Below are 24,210 nucleotides of genomic sequence, written 5' to 3' on the forward strand. Positions count from 1 at the left end.
AAAAGGAACAATAGGAAAAGCCTTTTGATTCTCAAAAGAACAACCTGTTTTCAAAACAAATTCTCAAAATTTTGTTTTCAGTCAAAAGTTTGTCAAATGTATTTTCTAAATTAGAACTAAAAAGTAGAAAATTGTTTTCAACAATAGTTTCTAAACTACCAAGGATAAGTTAACAGAATTAGTTTTCCTTTCTCACCAGACCATATTTCTCGGAATTAGAGATCTCGATAAAGAGAAAAACTTGAGACCTATATGTTACAAGATGCTTCAAATGATTCTCCTCATAGGCTTATATAGAAGGAGGGAAGCTTCTGGAGATTCCTGAAATCATCTACACTAAGGCATTGGTGGGAAGAGTGCGGAAGATTTTAGAGATACCTAGAGATATCCACACATCTCTACACTATCTTATTTTATTACTATAATAAATGTTTAAATTATAAATATTTAATTTTGAAGCTATAAATTTGATATCTTGAATATTAGTTGACAAAATTGAAAATTCATATTGAAACAAAATTATATTTAAATTTTAAATGTTGAATAAGTAAAACTGAAAAGTGTTTGGTATTACATTAAAATTAAAATGTTTGAAAATAAATTTAACTTAAGTAAAAAAAAAATTATTTTTCATATTAAAATTATTTTAATTAAATTATGATAATTTGTAAAAAAAAAAAAAAAGAAACATTATCTAAAATAATTTTTAGGGTGTTATTGAAAATAAATAAATAAAAGCAATATACAAATTAATTAAACAAAATTATAATATGATGCTTATAGTGAGATAATAAGGGAAAAAATGTAAACTAAGTTTCACAAATAATATAGTAGAATGTTTTGATTTAAGTCATGTTTTTTATGGCATGCGTACGTATAGAAAGTATAGCATAAATTAAATAGAAATAGAGAAAGAGTGTAAGTAGTGAAATATGAGCATAAATAACTCTAATACCCTATGATGCCTCGGAGCACCTCCAAATCCATATACATACCTTCCAAATTAAGAAACAATATAAAAAACTTTTCATCGCCAACAACACAAAAATCATATAATAAGAGAAAAAAAAATAGAGTATTTGAGCCGTCTTCTTTTTTAATGCCTATGGTTTAATGCCATTAAATATCGTATTCTCAAACATTCTATTTTTCTACAAATCTCATCCCCCATGTGGTAAATATCCATAGCTTAACCGATAACCAAATCAAATTAAAAAGAAAAAAAAAGGAAAGAAAGAAGCCCAAATGGGCCTATGGGCCGCAAAGCCCATCTGATAAAATCAACCCAAACTAAAGCAATTCAACTATCATCCATACTGGAAATCAGGCCTAAACTCAATATTTAAAGTTAAAATCCAAATACCAAACACACCAACCCAAACTCAAGCCCAAACCCAAATCATATAAGCTCGTATCAAATTATGATAAAAACCAAAAAACAAATAAAAAAAGAATGAGTTGACCTTGAAGAGATTAAATGCACTTTACTTATTCTTTATTTTGAAATCCCATAAGAAAAACACAAGCCACACAACAATGATAGTGATAACGAGCTCATCATAGATGTCGATGGTGTAGTCATGCGATGATGAAGGAAGATAATCAATGGTGGTGGCTTGGGAGCAATGACGACAGTCAAAATTCAAAATGTTGCGATAAATCACCAAAATATTGTGTATTGAGAGTCAACGACACAATAATTCTCTCTGAAATCTCAGTTGTCCGATACTTTTGTTTATTCACAAGTCTTTCGTTGATTTTTTTAGTAACATATTGATATTTTTCCCCTTTTTTATTTTGAATTTTCAACAATCTTATCGATTTTTTAAAGTTTAACTTTCAAAATTTTGAAATGGCCTCTTGAGTTTTAGCCCAACTACACTCCTAGCATGACTTATCTCTTTGAAGCCCAACGCACTGTGTTTGACATGAGGTGGGTTGCACTTTGAATTAAATATTGGTTTTGTGTGTTGTTCCCTGATCGATGTAATAGTTGTGCCATTGGCCAACTATGTTGTTTATAATAGTATGAATGATTTGTTTTTTTATATATACGTATATTTAAATCATGAACCTTGAATTCATAAATGCAAATATCCTATTTATGATATATATTATAAATTAATTTCAATAAATTATTTTTAATTATCTTGTATTTTGTACAATTATTAAATATAAAATAAATATAAATTTATAAATAAAATCATCAATATTTTAATATAAAAAATACTTATATATATATCATCAATTTTTTATATATAATCGAATATATTAAAATGATATAAATATTTGTAAAATGTAATTTTTAAATTTGAATATTATTATTGAATGTCACAAATTAAATCAATTTATTTAAAATAATAATATTAAAATGTTTATTATTACTTTTTATATTATTTTATTTTTTAATATTTTCATGAGTTTTAATTAATTTTCGTTTAATGATGTTTTGTGTTAGAATATCTATTGATATTTTTTCGATATATATATATAATCACGAAGGAATTATTTAATAAAATAATAAACTATGAATTGACATCATATTAAATATAGGACATGGTTTGAAGTATTTGAGGATTAAATAATTCCTCCGTATTCGTAATTTGAAACTCATGGCTAGCGAGATCATCAAAGGCAAGTGGTAACAACTAACAACAACTACAGTAATGGTAGTGCTGGTGTTTGTCATAGCTGGTGGGGTCATAAGTAATTTGATATATAGGTATAAAATTTTGGGAACAAAATCACATTTCATTATTTAAAACTAATCTTTTTTGGCGAAACACTTGGTGATGAAAATATAATATTAATTATGATAAATTTTGATAAAAGTTATTGGCGCTATTCTTTCTTGCAAGTATTTTAGTGATGATATTTTAGAGCCAAAATTCTAATCTCCTTTCCAAATTGAATTCTTATAGTTAAAATCCTAAAGTTGGAAGTTGTGTCTAAATAACCTTCCGCAAATATGACATTAATGATTAATAAAATCCCTCCGGTCGCTGGCTTCATTCTGGGGGAGGACCGGAGGTGGTGTCCCTCTCCGCTCTCTCGCAGATCACAATTCCCTCACCATGATTATGGCGGTGGAGTTTACTTGGATCAGGTGCCGAACCCAGCCCACACAAACAAGTGGCGATAAATACTGGATCCCATTTTCTCTACTGTATGAGCCCAATAGATCATGGCTTGGCTTGGTTTGGGCTTAGGCTTAACATTTATTTGACCCACCTCATTTTAGTGACAATTATTTCTTCATATTAAAACACCAAACAAAGAGCATTAGAGAACAGCAGACAGCATCCATAGATGGGAAAAAGCACAGCATTTGAGGTAGCCGACTCACCCAACCAATAGCCTCCAATAAAGTGCCACACTAAGGAGACCACAGCGCAATTTGTTTTACAGAGGGAAAGAGAGATCAGGTGGAATGTCTAATAATCGGGTGCGATGGCGACACCCACGGTTGCTGTCACTGTGGTGAGGAGTTCCCTTTGATTCTAAAGAAAGGGACCTAACACCAAAGTAGGTGGTTTCCCTTAAAAATCACAGTTATAGCGGGGCAACATGGGACTGGAAATTCGTTTTTATTTTAGAATAATTGAAACATCAGATGTCATAGGCTTACCCCAAGAGCATTATAGAAGTAAAGCCTATCCATGTCTATAGCTAGGAATGGGCTAAGGAAGACCTTTTTCCACCATCTTTGGAGGTTTCGTTGAAATTTTATGAGGAAGTTTTTCCGCGAAACACGTTATCCAAACCTTCAACACGGCTACATCCTGCCGCCTACTAGTTGCCGAACGTGTGAGGTGGTATATATTAAGATTTCTTTATTTTTATATTTGTTTGAAAGGCTTTTCAAAAGCGAAACAGAGGCAGCCATAAAATGTGAACTCATGGATAATCATGATGGCATGTATTTTTATTTTCGAACCAATGCTTTATCATACTCTTACTGACAACACGTAGGCCCAAATGCTGGAAGGTGCGGTTGAAAATGCACTAAATTGTGATAAGCCCACTTCATCAAAGCCTCCCCATTCTCGTGACATTAGTTAAATTTAACGCCTACTTTTAATCATAGCCCAGATACTAATTAAATTAAAATGTATTAGCAGTGTATTTCACATGTGGCCCGTCGTTTTACGTATTTCGCAGATCATGCAAGAGGAGTCGTCCGGAGTCCCACGCGCGCTCAGGCTCAGGTGGCTGACGACACGAGTCGTGCGATTCGGGATAAAACGGAGTAGCGTCCGAAGGAAAGGAATGCGATTCGCGAAAAAACGGAATAGCATCTGAAGGAGAGGAAGGGAAAGGAAAGGAAAAGAAAAGAAAAGAAAAGAAAAAGAAACGAAAAAAAGAGAATACGTTTGTTTGTTGGGTTGGGTGCTGACTGCTGAGAGGTAGCCGTTTTATTTACATTCTCTTATATTAAGACACGTAGATGCGATTTGCTTTGATTCGCTTTCCTCTTCTTCTTTTTGGTTATTCTCTCTCCTCATTCACATTTCCCACTGGTATTGTAGAGAGCGAGCGAGCGCACAGCCATCATTATCATCGCAGACACTAGAAAGAGAGAGGGAAAGAGTGAGAGAGATTTAGGAGTCCGGTTCGATTTATTAATGGGATCGTCGTCGGGACAGAGTAGCAGCTACGATCTCTCATTCAAGATCTTGCTGATCGGCGACTCCGCCGTCGGCAAAAGCAGTCTTCTCGTCAGTTTCATATCCAGCTCCGCTGAAGATCTCGCTCCTACTATTGGTACTTCATCCTCTGTTTTTTCTTATTTAATGCTATGTTTCGAGGAACAGAAAATAGAGTAAATAAAATAAAATCTAGTGGTTTTTGCTATTTTGGTTTATAAGGGATCGTGAAAATGGAGGGAATAAAAAAGAGAAAAAAAAAAAAGATTTTGTGCTGTTTTGGTTTTGAAAAATTTTCCTTCTTAAAAAATTTATTGTCGGTTCTGTTGTTGAGAAAATGGAGGAAAAGAAAGAAAGAAAGAAATAAACAAACAGTTGAGTTTCGTGTGTTGCTCTGGGTTTTAAAAGAATGAAACAGAATCATTTAAACTGAGAAAGATGGTTACATGGGGCAGCAGTTGAACTGGGGCTTCGAGATTTATTTGGATCCTAACTGCTGAAAAGCTCAAGATTCATAATAGTTTTCCTCCTTATGGCATTAGATCTTTCATTAAATGTTGAAAGGAGGCTGATGGCAATTTTTTTCCCCACTCTATAGGCCGTGAGGAAGGGCGCAATTATTCGATAAACCCTCGCTTATATTTTGGTGTCTAATTAGGCCTATCAGCGTAATAAGGAGAAACAAAATAAAAAATAAAAAAGTAGTCCACCCAACTGACCAACTGCCTTGTCCGGCGGGTGGATTTAGTGTAATGCACACCCGTGAACAGAAATAAACAGAAGACAAGACATCACACATTACTTTGAATTCTGATATGCTTGAAGGTCATGTGATGTTTGTTCTTTTGGTAGCTTTTGATTACTGTACGAATACCTTTTTGACCACATTATTAGATGTAGAACATATGCAGCCAAAAAAAGCGAAGGTTTCGGATGATCTTTGCTAATATTACCAATTGCTTGCTCTTATTGTTTGGATGGGGGGTGACAGTACTGTTTAAATTGGGCAATCTGTTACCCATCCCAGATTTATCGGCAATAAAATAAGGTGCTTGACTTTGTTGAAACTTTATCCTTTTCAGAGTCATCTCCTCTATAATTCATCAATTGACTAAGAACTATTTCTCACAGCTTTTTGGCAAAAGTTCTTTTGGATGTTTAATTAGCTTTTCAGCTTGCTTGGTTATACCTAAAGCACTTTTAAATTTGGAGTCCTAAAAACTCTCCCATAAAGTCCGGTGACCTCTTTTTTTAGATTTGATGATTTGAGTTTTCTGATGTGTACACTTTGTTTTTTTTTTTTTTTGCCTTGCCTCAATGATTTGCAGGTGTGGATTTTAAAATCAAGCAGCTAACTGTCGGTGGGAAGAGATTGAAGCTTACGATCTGGGACACTGGTAATATGTGGCTGTAGTCAAATCTTTTATTTTACATTTTCCTATTTAACATTTACACTGTAGCTATCATGTAGGATTTCCATTGGTGTATTTCTTTAACCTTTATTCCCCTTGTAGTGTCTTGTTGATCTGTAGTGGTTCTATTGGATTAACAAAAGACCTCTTTAGTGCTATATTCTTGATCTTAATTAATAATACTCTCTTTTTTCCTCATTCTCTTAATAATTTTAGATAAGGAATGAATATTTCATGTAGTGGAAAACCAAAGCACAAATAGAACCATTAAGAGAAAAGTTCAAGAATAATAAAATGCCACACTGCTCTTAACAAAAAAACAGCTAAGGGAGGACCATCCCACTGGAAATTTCTAACTGAGACAGAACCCTCTTTTAGCATGAAAGTCATCCTTTCCAACAATTTTCAGTAGAGCTGGGGTGCCTGTTTCAGCTGGCATTGCTAAGTAGGAATTTTGTTGCAGATGGGTGACTTCAAGTTCTGATGTACATCAACTGAGATCCTTATGATTCTGTAACTATCCTAGCATGTACTGACATTTTTCTTTTCTTGTGAGTACTAGGTTATATAAGTTCTCTTAGATAATTTCTGTTCTCTCTGCACCTTGAAGATGTTTCTTGCTTACATGAAATTGACCTCTGCCACTACTTAAAGTTTTTACTCCATTTTACATTGTTAGATATTGCTTGGTTCACATGTTACTAGTTTTGTTGTCATTTCATGCTTGTCTCTTTTGCTTTTCTAGAGCAATGTGGATGGATTCTCATTAGTCTTAACTCATTATTGCTGATGCAGCTGGACAGGAGAGGTTCAGAACATTGACAAGCTCTTACTATAGAGGTGCCCAAGGGATTATTCTTGGTATACTATCAATACATAAAATCATTTATTTCTTTAAAATTATGCGTTGGAAGCTGTAGCTTTGTGAGATTGGCTGCAAATTATAAATTAGGACAGCCTATTCCTTCCATAAGCATTGGCATGTCAGATAAAGGAACTAGAAATTGGATTTCATCTCTGTTTTGAGTACTAAAGGTGCTGGAATTTTGCAAATGTTATAACAATCTTATTAGTTGGTATATATTTCAAGCTATTCCACCTGCAATACTGAGTTTCTTCTATGTAGACTGTCTGTTTCGTAGATTATCTGTTTCAACCTTGGGATGTATTTATCACATTACATATAATATAATATATGTTGATTTGGTGATTATTGCTTCATTGTATTGTTACAGTTGATGATATGCATTCTCAATTCCAGTTTTATGTTTCCAGATATCTTATTCACTTTAGAGTTATATTTCATCATTGGCTTTCAACCATGTATCTATTCCTCCAAAAAAAACATAAATTCTTTCAGTTTTTGCACCTGAAACTTCTATGGACATGAATAAGCAATTTCTATTTCTATGTCATCCCAGATCACCAGAATAAAAAGGGAAGGACCAAACAAAGCAAAATTCCAACCCAATTCAATTTGGACAGCTTTTATCTGCAAAATTTCTCTCTGAACATTTATCCTTTTTGAAATAGATGGAGGAAAAGGTTTCTTGAAGTCTTTGTTTGTTTCCTTGGAAATCATTCTGGATGAAAATTAGTCCCATCTGGCAATTTCGATGTTGATCAGTTATGGAGATTTGAGAGATGGGTAAGAGTTGGTGTGCCATGAGAAGGGGGAAAGGGAAAGGTGGAGCAGAATACAAAGTAGTGGGCAGATTTACATACTCCATTCTTTAACTAAAGATATATATTTTGACAAGTTGAAATGGCTATCATCATTCTATACTTGACATTGGAATGATTAATACATATGGATACAAAAATGTGTAAAGCTAGTCCTTGTTGTAAACTTAAGACAACCATGCGCATGCATTCCATCTTTCCCCATCTATAAATAATAAAATTATTTAAACAATTTGTTGTCTTAATATATGGTTAATCTGTTTGCATGGATATTTCTTTTGCATCCTTGTTTTGTCATGAAGGTGCAAAATTGATGCATTTGTCAAAGTTTTTCATATTTGATGGTGCCATGCGTTTCGTGCATACCTCAGGGAATTTTGTACCCCGGTAGATCATAGTATTTGTATGTCTTCACTCAATTTTCATCTGTGACATAAGCATCTGACTTTTTGACCTTTGCATGGCAGTACTCCATGGTAGTTTACTGCATTGCCCACTAGTATGAAACTTGTGTTCTTGCCTAGATCATGCATGTATGCATATATATAGTCAAGCATTTACTCTATCCATTCTTATTGGATTTCTAAGCACATTTTTGGTATTTTTTACTGCATTTTTGCCATGGTTTTAAAAGATTTGATTAAGGCTTTTCTTTGGTGGGAAGTCTTAGCTGATGTATATATTTTGTTTTTTGTTTTAGTATATGATGTGACACGGAGAGAGAGCTTTACAAACTTGTCCGATGTGTGGGCTAAAGAAGTAGAGCTTTACTCGACTAATCAAGACTGTGTGAAGATGCTTGTTGGAAATAAAGTTGATAGAGTAAGTTTTGTGATCTCTGCTTCCCATGCTTAAAAACTGGATCCCAGAAGAAGAATTATTAAATGGTTTATGGTTATGGGTGTACATGCCTGCTTTATGTCATCTGGGTCATAGTTTGTTACAACTAATGAATTTTATTGCCTCTATTTTTCCCCCTATCATATTTTTTAGTTTTTCATGTAGTAAGGCAGATAGGCTTCAGCATTACACGGCTGCCAAGGTATGAAGTTCATAGGTTGTATTGTTCCCATGTTCATTGCTCTGTCTTGATAAGAAGAAGCAAGCTATTAGGAAAAACAACTAAAAACTGAAAGCCAAAAGAATGTCCCCTCTAAAAAAAGTATTTGGAATTTATAAAGAAGTAAACTTGCAACAATTTAATTAGGCTTAGATGATGAAAGAAAATAGAGTTTGGCACCTTCTATATACTCCCTGAATGCTTTGGTGCATCATTTTTGGTTGGAGCTATTTATAACACAACCCATGTGTTTACTCTTCTGCCCAAGTAGACCTTCACAACTGAATGTAGTCTGGAGGAACATGATTATAGCCTGTTGACCTTCAACCTTAGTTGCCTGTAAGTTATGATTCAGGATCATCTTATTCAGAACTCTTACTGGAACTCCTATTTTTTTGAGTTCAGGATATTAACAGGAAATGTCTGATTCTGTTTTAAGATAGGAGGGGTGAGAACGATTTCAAAGTGTGAAGATGATGAGATGGAGCAGATGAATCAGACCATTATTTTGGATAAAATTTGCATAGATTAGTTTCCTTGGTATCGTGTCCTAAAGAAGAAGCTATATTTTCTTATGATTTTAAGTTTGGAAGGTTTAATTTTAGAAACCAAAAAACAGAGAAATGGTTGAAAGATGAATGCAAGGTGATTATATTATGAACATATGTAAGGAGGGAATACTTCCATCAATTTTCTTGTTTGGCCTATTGAATTCAGACTTTCAATCCATTGGAAGTTTGATTTGGAGGAAGGGGGGGAGGTCTTCTACAAACTTGATTTGGTTAGTTCATTCAACATTCAACAGTCATGAGTATCGAGGAAGAGGTTTTGATGAGTGGCAAATACATCATTTTCTTTTAAGGATACTTTAGTCATATACTCATCAACATGGGATAACATTCTTTTAACCAGATGTCTGTTGTTTAAGATGGTGGTCTTCTGGAAAGCTAATGGCTGAGCTTTTGCATTGATGGTCTCATTTATCAGGTTTTTTGAAGCCACCAATTTTTTCTTGAGTTTTTAGAGTGGACAATGTTCATGAGAGATTTTTATTATTTTTTCTTAAAATTTATTCTGGTCTTTCCTTTTGAAAATTTAACCAACTTTTTTATGATGGATATGCATTTAAGACTTTATGATGCACCCAGATGAAAGAGAATAACAAAGGATTTTATGCAGGGTTTTCCTTGGAGCCAGGAAACTATATTGTACTGAAACCTCACTTTCATCTCAGTTAACTTGCACAAACTGAAACATAGACTCTGTCTATCCATGCAGCCACCCCTTTGTTTGGAACCTGCCACTACTTTTTACCAAAACTTGTGTTTTTCCTTGCATAAAATTGCGGACAAGAGGCTCTAGTGTTAACTACAATTTTCTTTGACTCCATTCGTTGACCTCCTTAGAATGAGTCAGAAAATGCTAAGAAATCTTATAGTAATAGGATGTGCCAACTTATGGAGTTATTCAAAGAGTTGATGATGACTATGCTTCTAGCACTCTCTTTTGATACCTAACTTTTTCTTGAACTACAGGAAAACAACGAAAACTGTGTTACTTGATCATTTTTTTCAACTGGTCATCCCCACATCTTTGGTGAGGCACCGGGTTTCAGCCAAGCTTGGCATTTGCACTGGCATAGAAATTGGTTCATAAACCATATCAAATTCCAACTGAGAACTCATGTACTTGTCTTGGAGCTTGGATTTGATAAAGTGCTAATTTTTCCATGTCTAAATGAATGCTAGAATCTAACTTCCAGCCTTTTGAAGCTAGTTTGGGTTTGTTTCTTTTTTTATTTTAGGTGTGTGCGCATTAACTGAATATTTCAGTTCTCAGTTTGAGCCTTTTGTCTTATTTCTCTTAATCTTTCTGTGAGCTGGTAATTGATATTGCTCTCTTAGCCAATAGTGATTCAAATTGAATGGGACCTACAATTTTCCTGGCACTACATGATCCTTCTCCTGTTATTCCCAATAAAAAAGTTAGTTGTAATGATTCTATGTTCTGTATTTGATGCACTAAATTTATCAGGGGGGAAAATTTAAGCCTTCTGCTTTTTAATTCTCATTTTATTAATTTAAATTCAGTCTCTTTATGATTTCAGGAATCTGAAAGGGTTGTAAGCAGAGAAGAGGGTATTGCTCTTGCAAAAGAGCATGGATGCTTATTTTTTGAATGTAGTGCTAAAACTCGAGAAAATGTGGAGAAATGCTTTGAAGAGCTTGCGTTAAAGGTACCTCCATAAGTAATATTTGTGCTCTTCAACTGCCTTGTAGGATCTCTAAGGTACTTTAGTAGTAATCTTCAGAATTCACCTTGACGATGGAATGAAATACAAATCTCTAAATTTGGTGGTCTCACATGAATATAATGATTTTATTCAAAATTTGGTCATATTGATAAAGGACCTGTATAAAGGGCATCTATCAGAAATTATATGGAATTATATATAACTGATTCATGCTGTTATGTTACTTGTAGATAATGGAGGTTCCTAGCCTTTTAGAAGAGGGATCGACTGTAGGGAAGAGAAACATCTTGAAACCGAAACCAGAAAACCAAACACCACCTACTGGTGGTTGTTGCTCTTAAAATGATGCAAGAATGAAGCCGATGAAAGCATGAGTTGAATGTTGATCAAATGCCTAATCAGTGCTACTAATGTCACATACACTGAGCTTGTATTTAACATGTCATGATTTGATTATGTAAATGATGCTTCTTTTTCTTGTTCCTCACTGCTTGTTATTGTTGTTTTCATTGGTTGCCTTAGTTATACCACCATTCTGGGAATACTTGCATTCAATTAACATCTACTAGCTTTGTGTAAATTGGATTTCCCTCTTTATTTTATTTACCTTTTGCTTCTATTAAGATACTGTTGGAGAAAACAGATAACTCTGTATTTTACAAGACTTGTTCATCATTACCCCAAACCAAAACTAGTTTGAATGATCCATACCGAGGTATACTGAATGATGGGTAGGAGTATTGAGAAACAAACAAGGACAAGCACCTGCATAGAATTTGTTAAAAAGTTAACTAGGAACCGGGGTGAGTATCTCGGACCTTGTATATATATAGCATTCAACTCTTACAAATTGAGGGAGAAATTACAACACCTATAGTTTTAGAAACAAGAAAGTAAGAGTGTGTGCTACCAGTTTGCCATGGCAAACTAGAAACAACTACCCAGTTTTTTAAGACCATATGAGACGTGTATAGGAAATAGGGAGCAATCCTGTTATCTGCAAGACCTCAAGAACCACAGCATGCTGATTTCTCTTGGGCAGCAGCCGAACCGGTAGCTGGGTCAGGTTTACTAATCTTGATGGTTAGAGGCTACATAAAAACAAGGGCGGTCAAAAATCAATAAACCCGTTTAACGTCACAAGAAATTTCAGGAGAGAAATATGTACCTCTGTCTTTGAGTCACTCTCTGCTATTCTTTGCTTTATGTCTCTGGCAATTGAAAAGAAGACCTGCTCCACGTTGAAGTTTGTTTTGGCACTCTGCTCAAAGGGTTTTAATAGTATCAGTATAAAAAGAGTGATTTTGCAAGGATTCACAGGGCATTGAGAAACAACCACCTCATCCCAAGGAGGGAAAGGGTATCCCTTGGGAATATGTCGTCCTCTTTTAACTCAATTGAATGCAATTACTACTCCATGTCATATACCAACAAAAACAAGCCAACCCTGAACCAACCCACCATCATTGCATTGACTGGGCACCACCCTACCAGTGTCATTAGTGCCCTTAACGAGTTTCAAACTCTGAAAAATCAAAGAAAGGCCTCTCAGTGCTCACTACATGCCACTGTCACAAACTTACCGTCTCAAAAAATTTGATCCCATATTCATCAGCTAGTGCTTGGCCCTGTGATGTTGGCACAGCCTATAAAAAGAGAAGCATTAGCCATGAGAATAAAATAGAGGTTAAGAAATGTTTGTAGATGAGTTTACAGATTACCCTTTTGCTCTCATCCATGTCAGCTTTGTTTCCCACCAATATTTTGTTGACATTATCAGAGGCATGCTGTTCAATGTTCCGGATCCAGTTCCTAATGTCTACATGAATGTTGGGCCAAGGATCATAAATATGAAAAACTTCAAAATAGATATTCCTTGTTATTGTTAATACCGGTCAATGATACAATTTAAGCAACAAATTAGCTTAATAGGAGCACAACAAGGGGGAAAAAGGAATACACATACTGTTGAATGACGACTCGTCTGTGACATCATAGACCAGCAATATACCCATGGCTCCCCTGTAATAAGCTACATAAGAAATAATAAATAAGCTTAAAAGACAAATGGAAGAAAGAAAATTGAAGCTATGGAAATGACCTAACTGTTGAGATCAATGACTAAACTATTGCTAAATATCCCAGCTGGTTTGTTGAGAAAGTTTGGAGGTCATACACCAGAACAGGATTTAACTCTTTCAAAGAGTTTGAACTCCATTTCACTCCCTGACTACTTTATTAAGAAAAAACTTAATAATCAATCATTACTCAGTAAGCTGAAAGTGTCACTCCACCTAGACCCTAAGATGGCTGGTGGTTTTTGTAAGGCACTGAACCCCACCTTAGGTGTTAAAAGCATACAGGCACATCTTGAGACATGCATTTGGGATCCAGAATTCAGCAGCGATCACCAAAGATCTGCCAAAACAAAAGTTTAATGGCATGAAAGGATTCTGAAACGAAAGTTCAATGGCATGAAAGGATTTCGACCGAGGTTGGACGCTCCAAGTCTTAGGAGCATTCCCTTTCTCCCCAATAGAAAGTAATGGTATAGGCAATGATCACCCAATTAAAACAATATTTGCCCAAGGTGTTCTTCAGTAGGCAAGTTGATGGAGGGTCCAATCCCTGCTCATTCAACATGCTATATGTGCAATTTTAGGCCATTCAAAGGGACTAAACAGGATAATACAGATGTTTTTTCCTTTTTTTTTTTATAAACTATAGTACAGATCTACTATTAGAGCTCAAAAAAGTATACTTCATCAAAGAATGAGGCACCTGTTGTGATTGTCCGAAAACGTTCTTGGCCAGCAGTATCCCATATTTGCAGTTTGATGCGCTTGCCATCAAGCTCAATGGTCCGAATCTTAAAGTCAATCCTGATAGGGATATTAATACTTGATTAAGATGCAACAGTTACGAAATGGTAAAATTTTTAAATTAAGGTTCTAAACACACACCCAATAGTGGTAATGAAACTTGTTGTAAAAGAATCATCTGAGAAACGCAATAACAGGCAACTCTTGCCAACCCCTGCAAATAAAAATTGAAGTAGCATTGTAAATTACAGAGGAAAGGAGACCAGAAATATATATCAGTATCATAGGCACACTCCAAAATCAAATAATTAGCTTTGGTGCAGATGAGATATGAACCGAAGGCAATTAAATTCAATCCTAAAGGTAAAGAACGTGCCTAAATAAATTCAATTAACCCATCAAAGCTTGTTGCATCCACACTCTTGGGTATTGCATGCATTACACAAAATGTCCAGCTAAAAACCTAAAACTTCAGTGTTGTGACTGCAGCTTCAGCTAATTTTTGGGTTTGGGTTTACATGGGGGCTCTTCACGCAAAAGTGCTATTTAGACTAGGTTCTACATAACGCTAGAAGAGCTGCATCACAACCACACTAGGTAGTGGCCCCATCTGTATTTATTTAGAACTTTTGGGGATTGCAATATATGCCCCACTTTGTCGCAGAAGGAATCAAGGAAGAAAGAATTAAAGTTTCGAAAATTATGTTTTCATGATTTGGGCATAAGAGATTCAAATTCCTCTTTCTCCCGATTTTCTCAGCAACCAAACACGTCCAGAAGTAGATAATTAATTCTGACCCTTATCATCATAAGCTAAGAAAATCTAGAAAGTGTTTCCAAACTTATCTAGTCCCACTTAATTAAGACAGTCGAATCAAATACGAATGAAACTGAATTATGGGGAGAAAAAGCACACAAACACACACCATGAAACAAATAACTAAAAGAACAAAACCCTAACTTATCAATTGAGAATTACACGTCAGTTTTACACACCGGGCCTTAATTTTGATTCAGAGACTTACCGCTATCGCCGATGAGAAGGAGCTTGACCAGATAATCGTAATCGGCGCGAGCTCGAGCCGGCGCAGCGGCCATTATAAAGGCGTGTTAACTTGCCCGAATGGTCAGAACCTTTATTGTGATTTGTATGTATGATTCGCGCCGGCGCTGAGATTGATAAAGAGAAAAGGCAGAAGCCGAGCCGTCAGAATCAAAGAAGAAACAATCCTCTCTCTTGTTACGCTGTATAACTAGAGTTTATTATTATTTGACCAGAGTTAAATACACACGTGTATTAGGGGGAGGAATCCGCTACCTTGGAAGCAACGGAAACCGCCTGAATCTGATGAGTTGGCATCCTGAGGGCCGGTGATGGACTGGACGGGGTTGGCAGTAGTCTTCGCCCAGTTCATGACTGTGCCACGTCGGAAGAATTTTATCTGTAAGAAATATTTAGATATTTTCGTTCCCACCGTCTTTTCAGTTATCATCTACTTAGGTTTAATAAAAAAAATATTTCCTATTTATTAAAAAAAAAAAATGAAAATATATTTCTAAACTTATTGATTGAACTTTCTAGTTGATTGTTGTTTGACGACAACTAAGCAAATAATTAATATATAGTTTGATTTTTTTTTTTATATTATGTTCTAGCATTTAAAATATATTATTACTTTGAAAAAAACAAGGATTTTGAGTACTAAAAGAATAAAAACTCGATGTTGAAGAAAATTGGATTTGTAAATAATTTACAATGTTAACAAGTATTTAAATAGCTATCTCATGTTGTATTTAGGCCCTGTTTGGATGGATTTTTTTTTTAAAAAAAATCAAGTTTTTATGTTTGTTTCACTAATTTTGTTCAAATAACGCATAAGCTAAAAAAATTTAATATGAAAATATGAAAAATATTAGATTTATGTAAAAAAAATTCCATATTTAATTAAAAAAAGTCTTTTATTTGAGGCTCAAGACTATACTTAAAAACATCAACCAAAATAAATTATTATAAATATTATTATATATAAAAATATACACTAAAATTATATATAAATTAATATATATTATAAATTAATTAAAATAAAATTATCATAAAAAATTAATTTTAATTATCACATATCGTGTATAATAATTAAATATAAATTTATAAATAAAATTATCAATATTTGAAAATAAAAAATACTTATACATCTATCATAATTTCTTTTATTTTATTAAATACTTTTAAATTAAATAAATCTCTATAAAATTTACTTTTAAATTCTGAATACTATTATTGGATATTACATATTATTTTATGTTTATATAAATTTCTTTAATAGAACAATCTTAAAATGTTTATTATTACTTTTTATATTATTTTTTACAATTTTTTTTCATTGTTTTTACGAGTTTTAATTAATTTTCATCTAATTGATATTTTATATAGAATATTTTTCAATATATCTCATTATATCCATAAAATTGAGTTATCAATATATTTATAAAAATGATAATTTCATTCCATTCTTGGATGATTGAAGTGGACACGACAAGACCATACACTTATGATTTTTGATAATTGTATAATGAATTTAAAATTATTTTTTAAAATTATAGTACATTGAAAAATATTTTCAAATCACAGTTACTAATAATGATTTAAAAAAAAAAATAGAATGAACATGTGATTTTATACACTCAAAATAAAAAATAAAAATAAAAATGTTACGTGAATAAACATGCCGTAACAAATATTAGAATGAAAAATATTTTGAAGGAAGATCTATTTTGGTTATTTTTTTCTTCAAAAAGACTATTTTGACCTTAAATTCTTCCGGAGAAGTGAGTCAATGAGACCAAATTCCAAGGGAATGAAAAAAAAATTAAGAAATTTTTTTTTCAAATATAAAAATCAAATCTAATTAAAATTAATTAATATTTTCTATATTTTTATACTATTTAATAGAAAAAAATAATTTTAAAAAACATGTAAAAATAAATTTATTCCTTTTAAATTTATTTTTTTATTTTTCTTTATTTTTGCTTTTTAAAAAAGAAAAAAGAAAAAAAAGAAGAAGATATTTTCTCTTAAATTTTCTTAAAGCCAAACATAACCATAAGGTGCATATCACTCTTGAATCTATACTCTTCAGTGAGTCATTGTGGTAGTATCAAGGAGAATTGTTCCGGGTTGATGACCAAATATTAACATCAGTTTTAATACTTGAGGCCAAGCCACCACGACAACAAAAGGGTGTTCTTGAGCCAATCCCGTACGTCAAACTGGTGGCAAACACAAAAGAGTGATTCTTGACCTTGAGCCAGAAATATAAGTAGGTATAAAAGAATGAAGGACATGGAAAGCCAATTGTTAGCAAACTACACCAAACACAACTGCAAAGCAATCATGGAAAAACTATATATTATTTTTATCCTCAACCATGAAATTCAACATAACGAAAATGGATTTGATCCTATCGATTCTAAACTTCAAACACTTTTAGACCACAATGAAAATAATCTAATATTTTCAGCAAAATACCAATCAAAGTCTTATTGGCATCCCAAGGCTCTTTTTAGCTTCTGTGCTCAACAGCAGCAGCTTCCAAGATTCTTTTAGCTTCTGTGTCCATATCAGCTAACTCACTAGGAATCTGTGAAAATTATACATTAGCTTAAAAATTAATATGCATATATATAACCAAACAATAAAATCACTTCAAAGACTAACCTTCCCATAAATGTTTCCCTTTGTAGGAGAAGCTCCATGCGCCAGCAACAACCTAATAACCCCTATGTGTTCACCCCTGGCGGCATGATGGAGAGGCTACACATGTAAACAAAAACGAGAAAACTGTGAGTCATTAACAGTCACTCTTTTTGTAGTTGGGGTTGGGTTTGAAGTGATGGTTCCAGCTCATTTAGAGCCATGAGTTTGAAATTGGACTCTACCAAGAAGGCTTTCAAACTCAAAGCATATATGTTTTGGTGTTTACTTAGAAACTTACAGTATCACCTTCTACATCAACTGATTCCAGCATTCTCTTCACGCATTCAGTGTTATTTGTACTGTTCATTAGAAGTTCAACTATCTCGGTGAAACCCCCTGCACAAGCATCATGTAGAGGAATAGCCCCATCTTCATCCTTGGCCTCTAATGAAGCTCCTCTTTCCAATAGTAGCTACAGTAAAAAAGATTCTTCATAATTTCATCTGAATTTCATATAATCATAACAATAAATTAATAATAATATCTACAATATAAGGCAACCTGGACACAAGGCAGAAAACCATACAAACAGGTCAGATGGAGAGCAGTATCCCCATCTTCCACTGGTTCATCAATGCTGCCGTTCAATGTATCTGTGCACACATAATAGGGGTAGCATCAGCAACAAAATGATATATGCCTTCAAAAATGAACTAATTTTGTTTTCCATAGCATTCATCCTATGTTTGGTTTTTGGGAAATTTGTAGGAAAACATAAGGAAAAAAAATAAATAAAGAGGAAAAATAGAAGAAAAGGCAACAATAAATAAAAAATAAATTTTAACTTGATTAAATATTTTTACATGCTTCTTAAAACTCATTTCACATATGTTTCCTTTTCTTTATAAAAATTAAATAATTTGCAACTATGAAAGTTTCTAACTAGCTTAGGGTTCACTTGAAGAAAGGATGAGAGGAGGTGTTGGTTTGTTGTGAACTCAAAATCCGTTGATTTTTTTACTGAGGAGGTTAAAGGAAGTTTAAAAACTCAGACGTTTGGGAGTGGTCCCCTCTCCCCAAGGTTCCAAAGTGCATTCCTAGTCCCATGGCTAGGAGGTCTTCAGACGGGTGTAACAACATAGCTTGTCCTGAAAGAGTCCTTTGTACAAGTGGTTAAGAAGGCCCAGGGCGGTGTGGATTAGTTAGCTGACAAAGAGGAGCAGTCTAGGGAGTAGCTTTTGAAGCGTAGCTTAGTGGGGAGGTGGGGGGAGTTCTCAGATCCGGTCCCTGATTTGCATTCACTGAGGAGATGAGCTGCTCAAAACTGGTTTTTGAAACAAGTGAAGATTTTCTTGTTGGGGGCTGTTCTTTTCTTATTTGATTTTGAAGAAGTCTTTGATGTGGAATCGGTCCTTGTCAAAGGTCCAAGGAGGTTTGAACACAAGTTCTTGCATTTAGATAGGTGGGATCTTGAGGTTGGATGTTTTCAGAGAGGTGTGCATGCAAGGAAACTGTTGGTGAGAGTGGATAGGTTAGAAAGCTTGATATTGAAAAGGCGCATGATTATGTGAACTAGGGATTTTTTTATAGTGATTCTTGACAAGATAAGCTTTGAGCAGAAGCGGATAGGTCACATTAAGTAGTGCACATCTACAACAAAGTTTTTTGTTCTTTTTTTATAGACAGATATCAAATATATTAAAAGTGCCAAACAAAATGGTGTATAAAAGTATACAGTGTATATAAAGGCTCCTAAAAGCCAATCAAGGCCAAGGGATAAACAAAAAACAATCCCCTTATCTAACTTAATAAATAATGGTCTAGAAAATACCAATAAGATCAATAACAGATCCTAAGGCTGAAAATCAATACAGTTTTGTTATCATATCCAAGTACAAAATACAAATTATTTAGGTCATCTAAACTTGCTACTTCATTTTTTTTTATAGGTAAACAAGAAATGCATAAAAAGCACCAAAAAAGCGCACCAAAGTATACAAGATGTATATAACGACTGTCAAAAGATGGTCAAAAAATAGGGAAAGGGAAAATAAAAAACTACTCCCTCCCTTAGTAAGAACCCAACTAATCAATAAAATCATATAAGGACATTGGGCCTCCAGCTATATGCAACTTGGTCCAAGAAAACAGGTTACAGAGGAACAAGTTTTTTAGTCTTAGGACAGAGAGCTCCTCGTTTTTTGAATGATCTTCTATTTATCTCATTCCAATTGTCCAAAAGAGACACAAAGGAGTTGCCCCCCATACTTTTTTTTGTCTCCTTCTAACAAAGACCCATGCCAACTCAATATAATCTCTTTTATAGAGGGAGACAACACAAAAGATACATTGAAGAGAGAGAACAAAAGCTGCTGCTAAACTTTTGCTATACCACAATGAAGCAGAGTATGGTCAATTGACTCCTTCTAGGTATGACAAAGGAAACATCTGTTAGCAAATGACCACCCTCTCCTCTGGAGTCGATCTTAAGTCAGAACTTTACCCCACGAAGCCTCCTAAATAAAGAAACTCGCCTTAGGTGAAATTCAAGAGTTCCAAATAGTAGCTTTTGGGAAAGGGTTTAAACTCCTAAGCTCTAGGCAAGCGTAAAGAAACTTCACCGAGAGAATCGTTTTTTGTCTACAACCAAATAACCTTATCTTCTACTTCCCTATTCACTGTCTCATCTTGAAACCTCGAAAGAAAACGCTCCAAGATATCAATCTCCCAATCATTTAGATTCCTAAAGAAGCTAGGAGTCCAAAAGCTACTAATATTAGGCTGATTCCACAGATCTGCCACTCACACCTCCTTTGAGCTAGTTAAGGCATATAAGGAGGGGAATGAAGCACATAACAACTCATTATCACACCACCTATCCTTCCAAAACTTAAGCCTCCTTCCATTGCCCATAGAAAATGAGACTTTAGCATTAGCAATCACCCACAATTTCCAAATGGCTTTCCATAGCCCAACCGTGCACCTATCTCTCACTTCATTAGAACACCATTCCCCTTTAACTTCCCCATATTTGCCCTTTATAAAATGTTTCTAGAAAGACTCCCTTTTTATTGCATGTCGCCAAATCCACTTGCTAAGAAGAGCCTTGTTGAGCAAATCAAGGCACCTAACTCCCAACCCCATCTATTTTTTTTATCTGAGCATACAATAGCCCACTTCACTAAACGAGGTTTTTTTCTCTAAATTCCCTTCACCTTAAGGGAAATCTCTTTGAATCTATTCTGACCTCATCCTCACTTTCCTCAGCATTTAGAAAAGTGACATAAGGAAGATGGGCATCCTAGAAAACGTGCTCTAAATCAGTGTAAGCCTCCCCCCTTTGGAAATATACTATCTTTTCTACATTGTCTCTTTTGTGAAACCCTTCTTCCATCCCATCCCATATCGTCAAATAATTGAAAGGGGCGCCAAGGGGAAGACCCAAATAAGTGGCTGGAAGATCTCCTACCTTACAACCTAGAATAGAAGCCAAATCTTCCAAGTTTTCCACCCTCCCAACTAAAATGAAGTTGCTCTTGCCTAGATTTATCTTCAAGCCAGAAATGGCTTCAAACCACATAAAAAACTAACTTAAATGGTTCATTTAAGTGTGGGTGGCCTCACAAAAAACTAAAATATCATTGACAAACAACAAATGGGAAATCTTCAAACCTTTACCATCTCTGTCATTCACCTTGAAGTTAGATAGATAACCACCAGCCTACCCCTCCAGAGGAGGCAACTGAGCACTTCCATGGCTAGCACAAACAAATATAGTGAAAGTGAGCCCCCTGCCTCAACCCCTTAGAACTTTGAAAAAATCCAAAAGGAGTGTCATTAACCAAAGACACAGAAACTTGCTATCAAAATACCCAATCTAATCCAATCGATCCACTTCTACCCAAACCCCATAATTTCCAAAACCAAAAGCAAAAACTCTCAATTTACATAATCATAGGTCTTCTCAATGCCAAGCTTACACAACACCTTGCAATTGTTGCTTCTCAACATAGAGTCAATGGCTTCATTGGCTATAAGCACAACATCTAAGATTTGCCTTCCTTGCACAAAGGCATTGTAGAACTTGGAAACCACTTTATTCATCACCTTTTTAAGCCTATAAGCTAACACTTTGACCAATAACTTATAAAGACTAACCACCAAACTAATAGGCATAAATCTTTAAGATCTTCTGCCCCCCTTTCTTTGGAACCAACACCAGAAATGTCACATTGGGACTTGTAACAAATCTTCCCTCATTCAGCTTTTATCTAGACCCATAACAGCCAAGCTCTTCCTCCCTTCCCTCTAGCCTACTTTTATGGATATGTTTCTTCTTTGCTGCCTAACATTGTCTAAAAAATGTAATATCTCTCAAACATAGAACTGTGCATAAATGATCCTTAATCCCATGGCTGACATCTATCTCAATCTTTCTACCTAGAAAAATTGTTAAGGAAAATGATTTTATCATGTTTGAATTCACTATAAAATGCTGGAAAGAAAATCAAATATAATTCAACTTAGTTAAAAGTTGATGTATTTATTATTGTCTTTCACTTTTCCTTCCTTTCTCATTTTCCTCTTTATTTTCCTCAAATTTTTTGAAAACCAAATATAGCCTTAAGCATCTCCTAGTTACATGCAATCACTCTCTTACTGCTATCGATGGTCATATCACACTCAAACATTCAGAACAATCTTTTAATCTTTTCCACATTCTTTTCCAGGAAAGTACGGTTTCCGACACATGATGAAGGAAACCCTAGGGTTTAATTCATATAACCTCAACAAATAACATTAAAAATGCATCACATGAATTGGGGAAAGAGAAGGGAAAAAGAAAAAAGAAGAAGAAGAAGAGCAAACCTAGCGCGAGGCGAAGGGCGTCCACATCGCCGAGCTGGGCGGCTGCGGCGAGGTTGCGGAGGTGGGCAGGTGTTTCGACTTCGTCCTCGATTAACTCCCCGAATACAGCTTCATCGTTGTCGTCGTCTTCCTCCATCAGACCATTGCGCCGCCCTGGAACTGCCATCCCCGTTAGCCCACGCTGAAGAAAAACTTAAAAAGGGGTTAATGCGCCCGTCTCTATATATATACCTATATGAAAATGATGAAATCTTTGGCAGCTTAAAAACAATTTTTAAAAACAATTTTTGAAAATTATTATTTTAACCTATTTTTAATATTTTTTTAATATAATTTTTATATCTAATATTTTATTTTTAATCATTTTATATATTTATATAATTATTTTAAAAAATAATTATAAGAAAATAAATAAAAACAATAAAAAATAATTAAAAAATATTTTTAAAAAAGATTTTTTTTTTACTACTAAAAATAAAAAATAGAAAATAGTTTTTTTGTTGTCTAACATATTTTTTGTTTGTAAAAAAAAACTCTTCTAAAAAATAGTTTCAAACAAATCTTTTATTATCATCGTCTTCCTCCATCATACCATTGCGTCACCCTGGAACTACCATCCCCGTTAGCCACGCGCCTCTCTCTCTCTCTCTCTCTCTATATATATATATATATATGAAAATGATGAAATATTTGGCAATTTGATGATTGTTTTAAGAAATGATTTTTAAAAATAGTTTTTGAAAATTATTATTTTAACCCATTTTTAATATTTTTAAATATATTTTAAAAGTAATTTTCATAATTAATATTTTATTTTTAATCATTCTATATATTTATATAATTATTTTTTAAAACAATTATGAGAAAATAAATAAAAATAATAAAAAATAATTAAAAGATATTTTTAGAAAACATTTTATTTTTTACTTTTAAAAATAAAAAATAGTTTTTTTTTGTCTAACATATTTTTTGTTTGAAGAACATAAAACTATTCTAAAAAATAATTTCAAACAAACCTTTTATTTTTTTTAGGAAATACAATATAAAAAAAATTATTATTATTAAAATTGATCCAAAACGAAGAAAGGGTGGATTAGCGTATTTTTGCTCTCTCAAATGATTAATTTTTTTTTTTAGTTTCATTAAATAAATAGGAACCACATTCATCTATTAAATTAATTATTTTTTATCACATTATCGGTACCGAACACCGATATAAAGAATTAACTTCTTAAAATATTAGGTGAGTGTTTTATAATTTAAAAATATGTATTTGAATTAAAGGATCCCAATACTTAAACTGTTTTATGATTAATGTAATTTTTTTTAATTCGCTTTGATAAATAATAAAGCAATTGAAATGAATTAAAAAAATATTCTTTTGAAACAAAGGAAAAAAATTTAAAATCTTTCCTTTCAATTAAATAAAATATAGAATAAAATATAATAAATAAAACTTGATGCAATTTGTTTAATTATGAAAATAAGATTATTTGTTATTTTGAAAAATGACGAAGCATATTGTTATTCCTTGATTAGGATTGTAACTTAGTGGGTTGGTCGAGTTAATGATTAACCTAAGCTAAACTCAAACTAAGAAACAATCGATCGAAGCTCAACCTTACCTATTCTCTAACATGAGGTACTCAAATTTTCAAGTATTATAAATATGAAAAATATTTCCTAAAATCATTATCGAGCTCTAAGAATGCATTTGAGAATGATTCTAAAAAACATTTATAACATTTCTAATATTTGAATGATAAAAAA

At 33.6% G+C, this 24,210-nt stretch overlaps 3 protein-coding genes across 3 annotated transcripts; 1 reads left to right on the top strand and 2 right to left on the bottom strand.

Annotated features, from left to right (window-relative positions):
- Positions 1-4,295: 4,295 nt before the first annotated feature.
- On the top strand, positions 4,296-11,661 carry LOC117920567 (ras-related protein RABC2a). The gene is made up of 7 exons (XM_034838179.1): positions 4,296-4,406; positions 4,530-4,764; positions 5,975-6,043; positions 6,854-6,919; positions 8,442-8,563; positions 10,909-11,037; positions 11,286-11,661. Exons 2-7 carry the CDS (start codon positions 4,626-4,628, stop codon positions 11,394-11,396), a joined length of 636 nt encoding a protein of 211 aa, XP_034694070.1. The 5' UTR covers positions 4,296-4,406; positions 4,530-4,625; the 3' UTR covers positions 11,397-11,661.
- A 134-nt stretch (positions 11,662-11,795) lies between these two features.
- LOC117920566 (ras-related protein RABE1c-like) lies at positions 11,796-15,104 on the bottom strand. Its single transcript, XM_034838178.1, has 8 exons — positions 14,903-15,104; positions 14,019-14,091; positions 13,837-13,937; positions 13,022-13,087; positions 12,777-12,874; positions 12,639-12,701; positions 12,224-12,316; positions 11,796-12,146 (listed from the first exon to the last, which is right to left on the bottom strand). Exons 1-8 carry the CDS (start codon positions 14,973-14,975, stop codon positions 12,063-12,065), a joined length of 651 nt encoding a protein of 216 aa, XP_034694069.1. The 5' UTR covers positions 14,976-15,104; the 3' UTR covers positions 11,796-12,062.
- Positions 15,105-17,252: 2,148 nt separating this feature from the next.
- On the bottom strand, positions 17,253-22,642 carry LOC117919784 (BRCA1-associated RING domain protein 1). The gene is made up of 5 exons (XM_034837038.1): positions 22,441-22,642; positions 18,133-18,224; positions 17,870-18,043; positions 17,593-17,688; positions 17,253-17,515 (listed from the first exon to the last, which is right to left on the bottom strand). The coding sequence occupies exons 1-5, from the start codon at positions 22,604-22,606 to the stop codon at positions 17,438-17,440; spliced, it is 606 nt and encodes a 201-aa protein (XP_034692929.1). The 5' UTR covers positions 22,607-22,642; the 3' UTR covers positions 17,253-17,437.
- Positions 22,643-24,210: the final 1,568 nt, after the last annotated feature.

Source organism: Vitis riparia, chromosome 8, assembly GCF_004353265.1.
Source record: "Vitis riparia cultivar Riparia Gloire de Montpellier isolate 1030 chromosome 8, EGFV_Vit.rip_1.0, whole genome shotgun sequence".
Classification (NCBI taxonomy): Eukaryota; Viridiplantae; Streptophyta; class Magnoliopsida; order Vitales; family Vitaceae; genus Vitis; species Vitis riparia.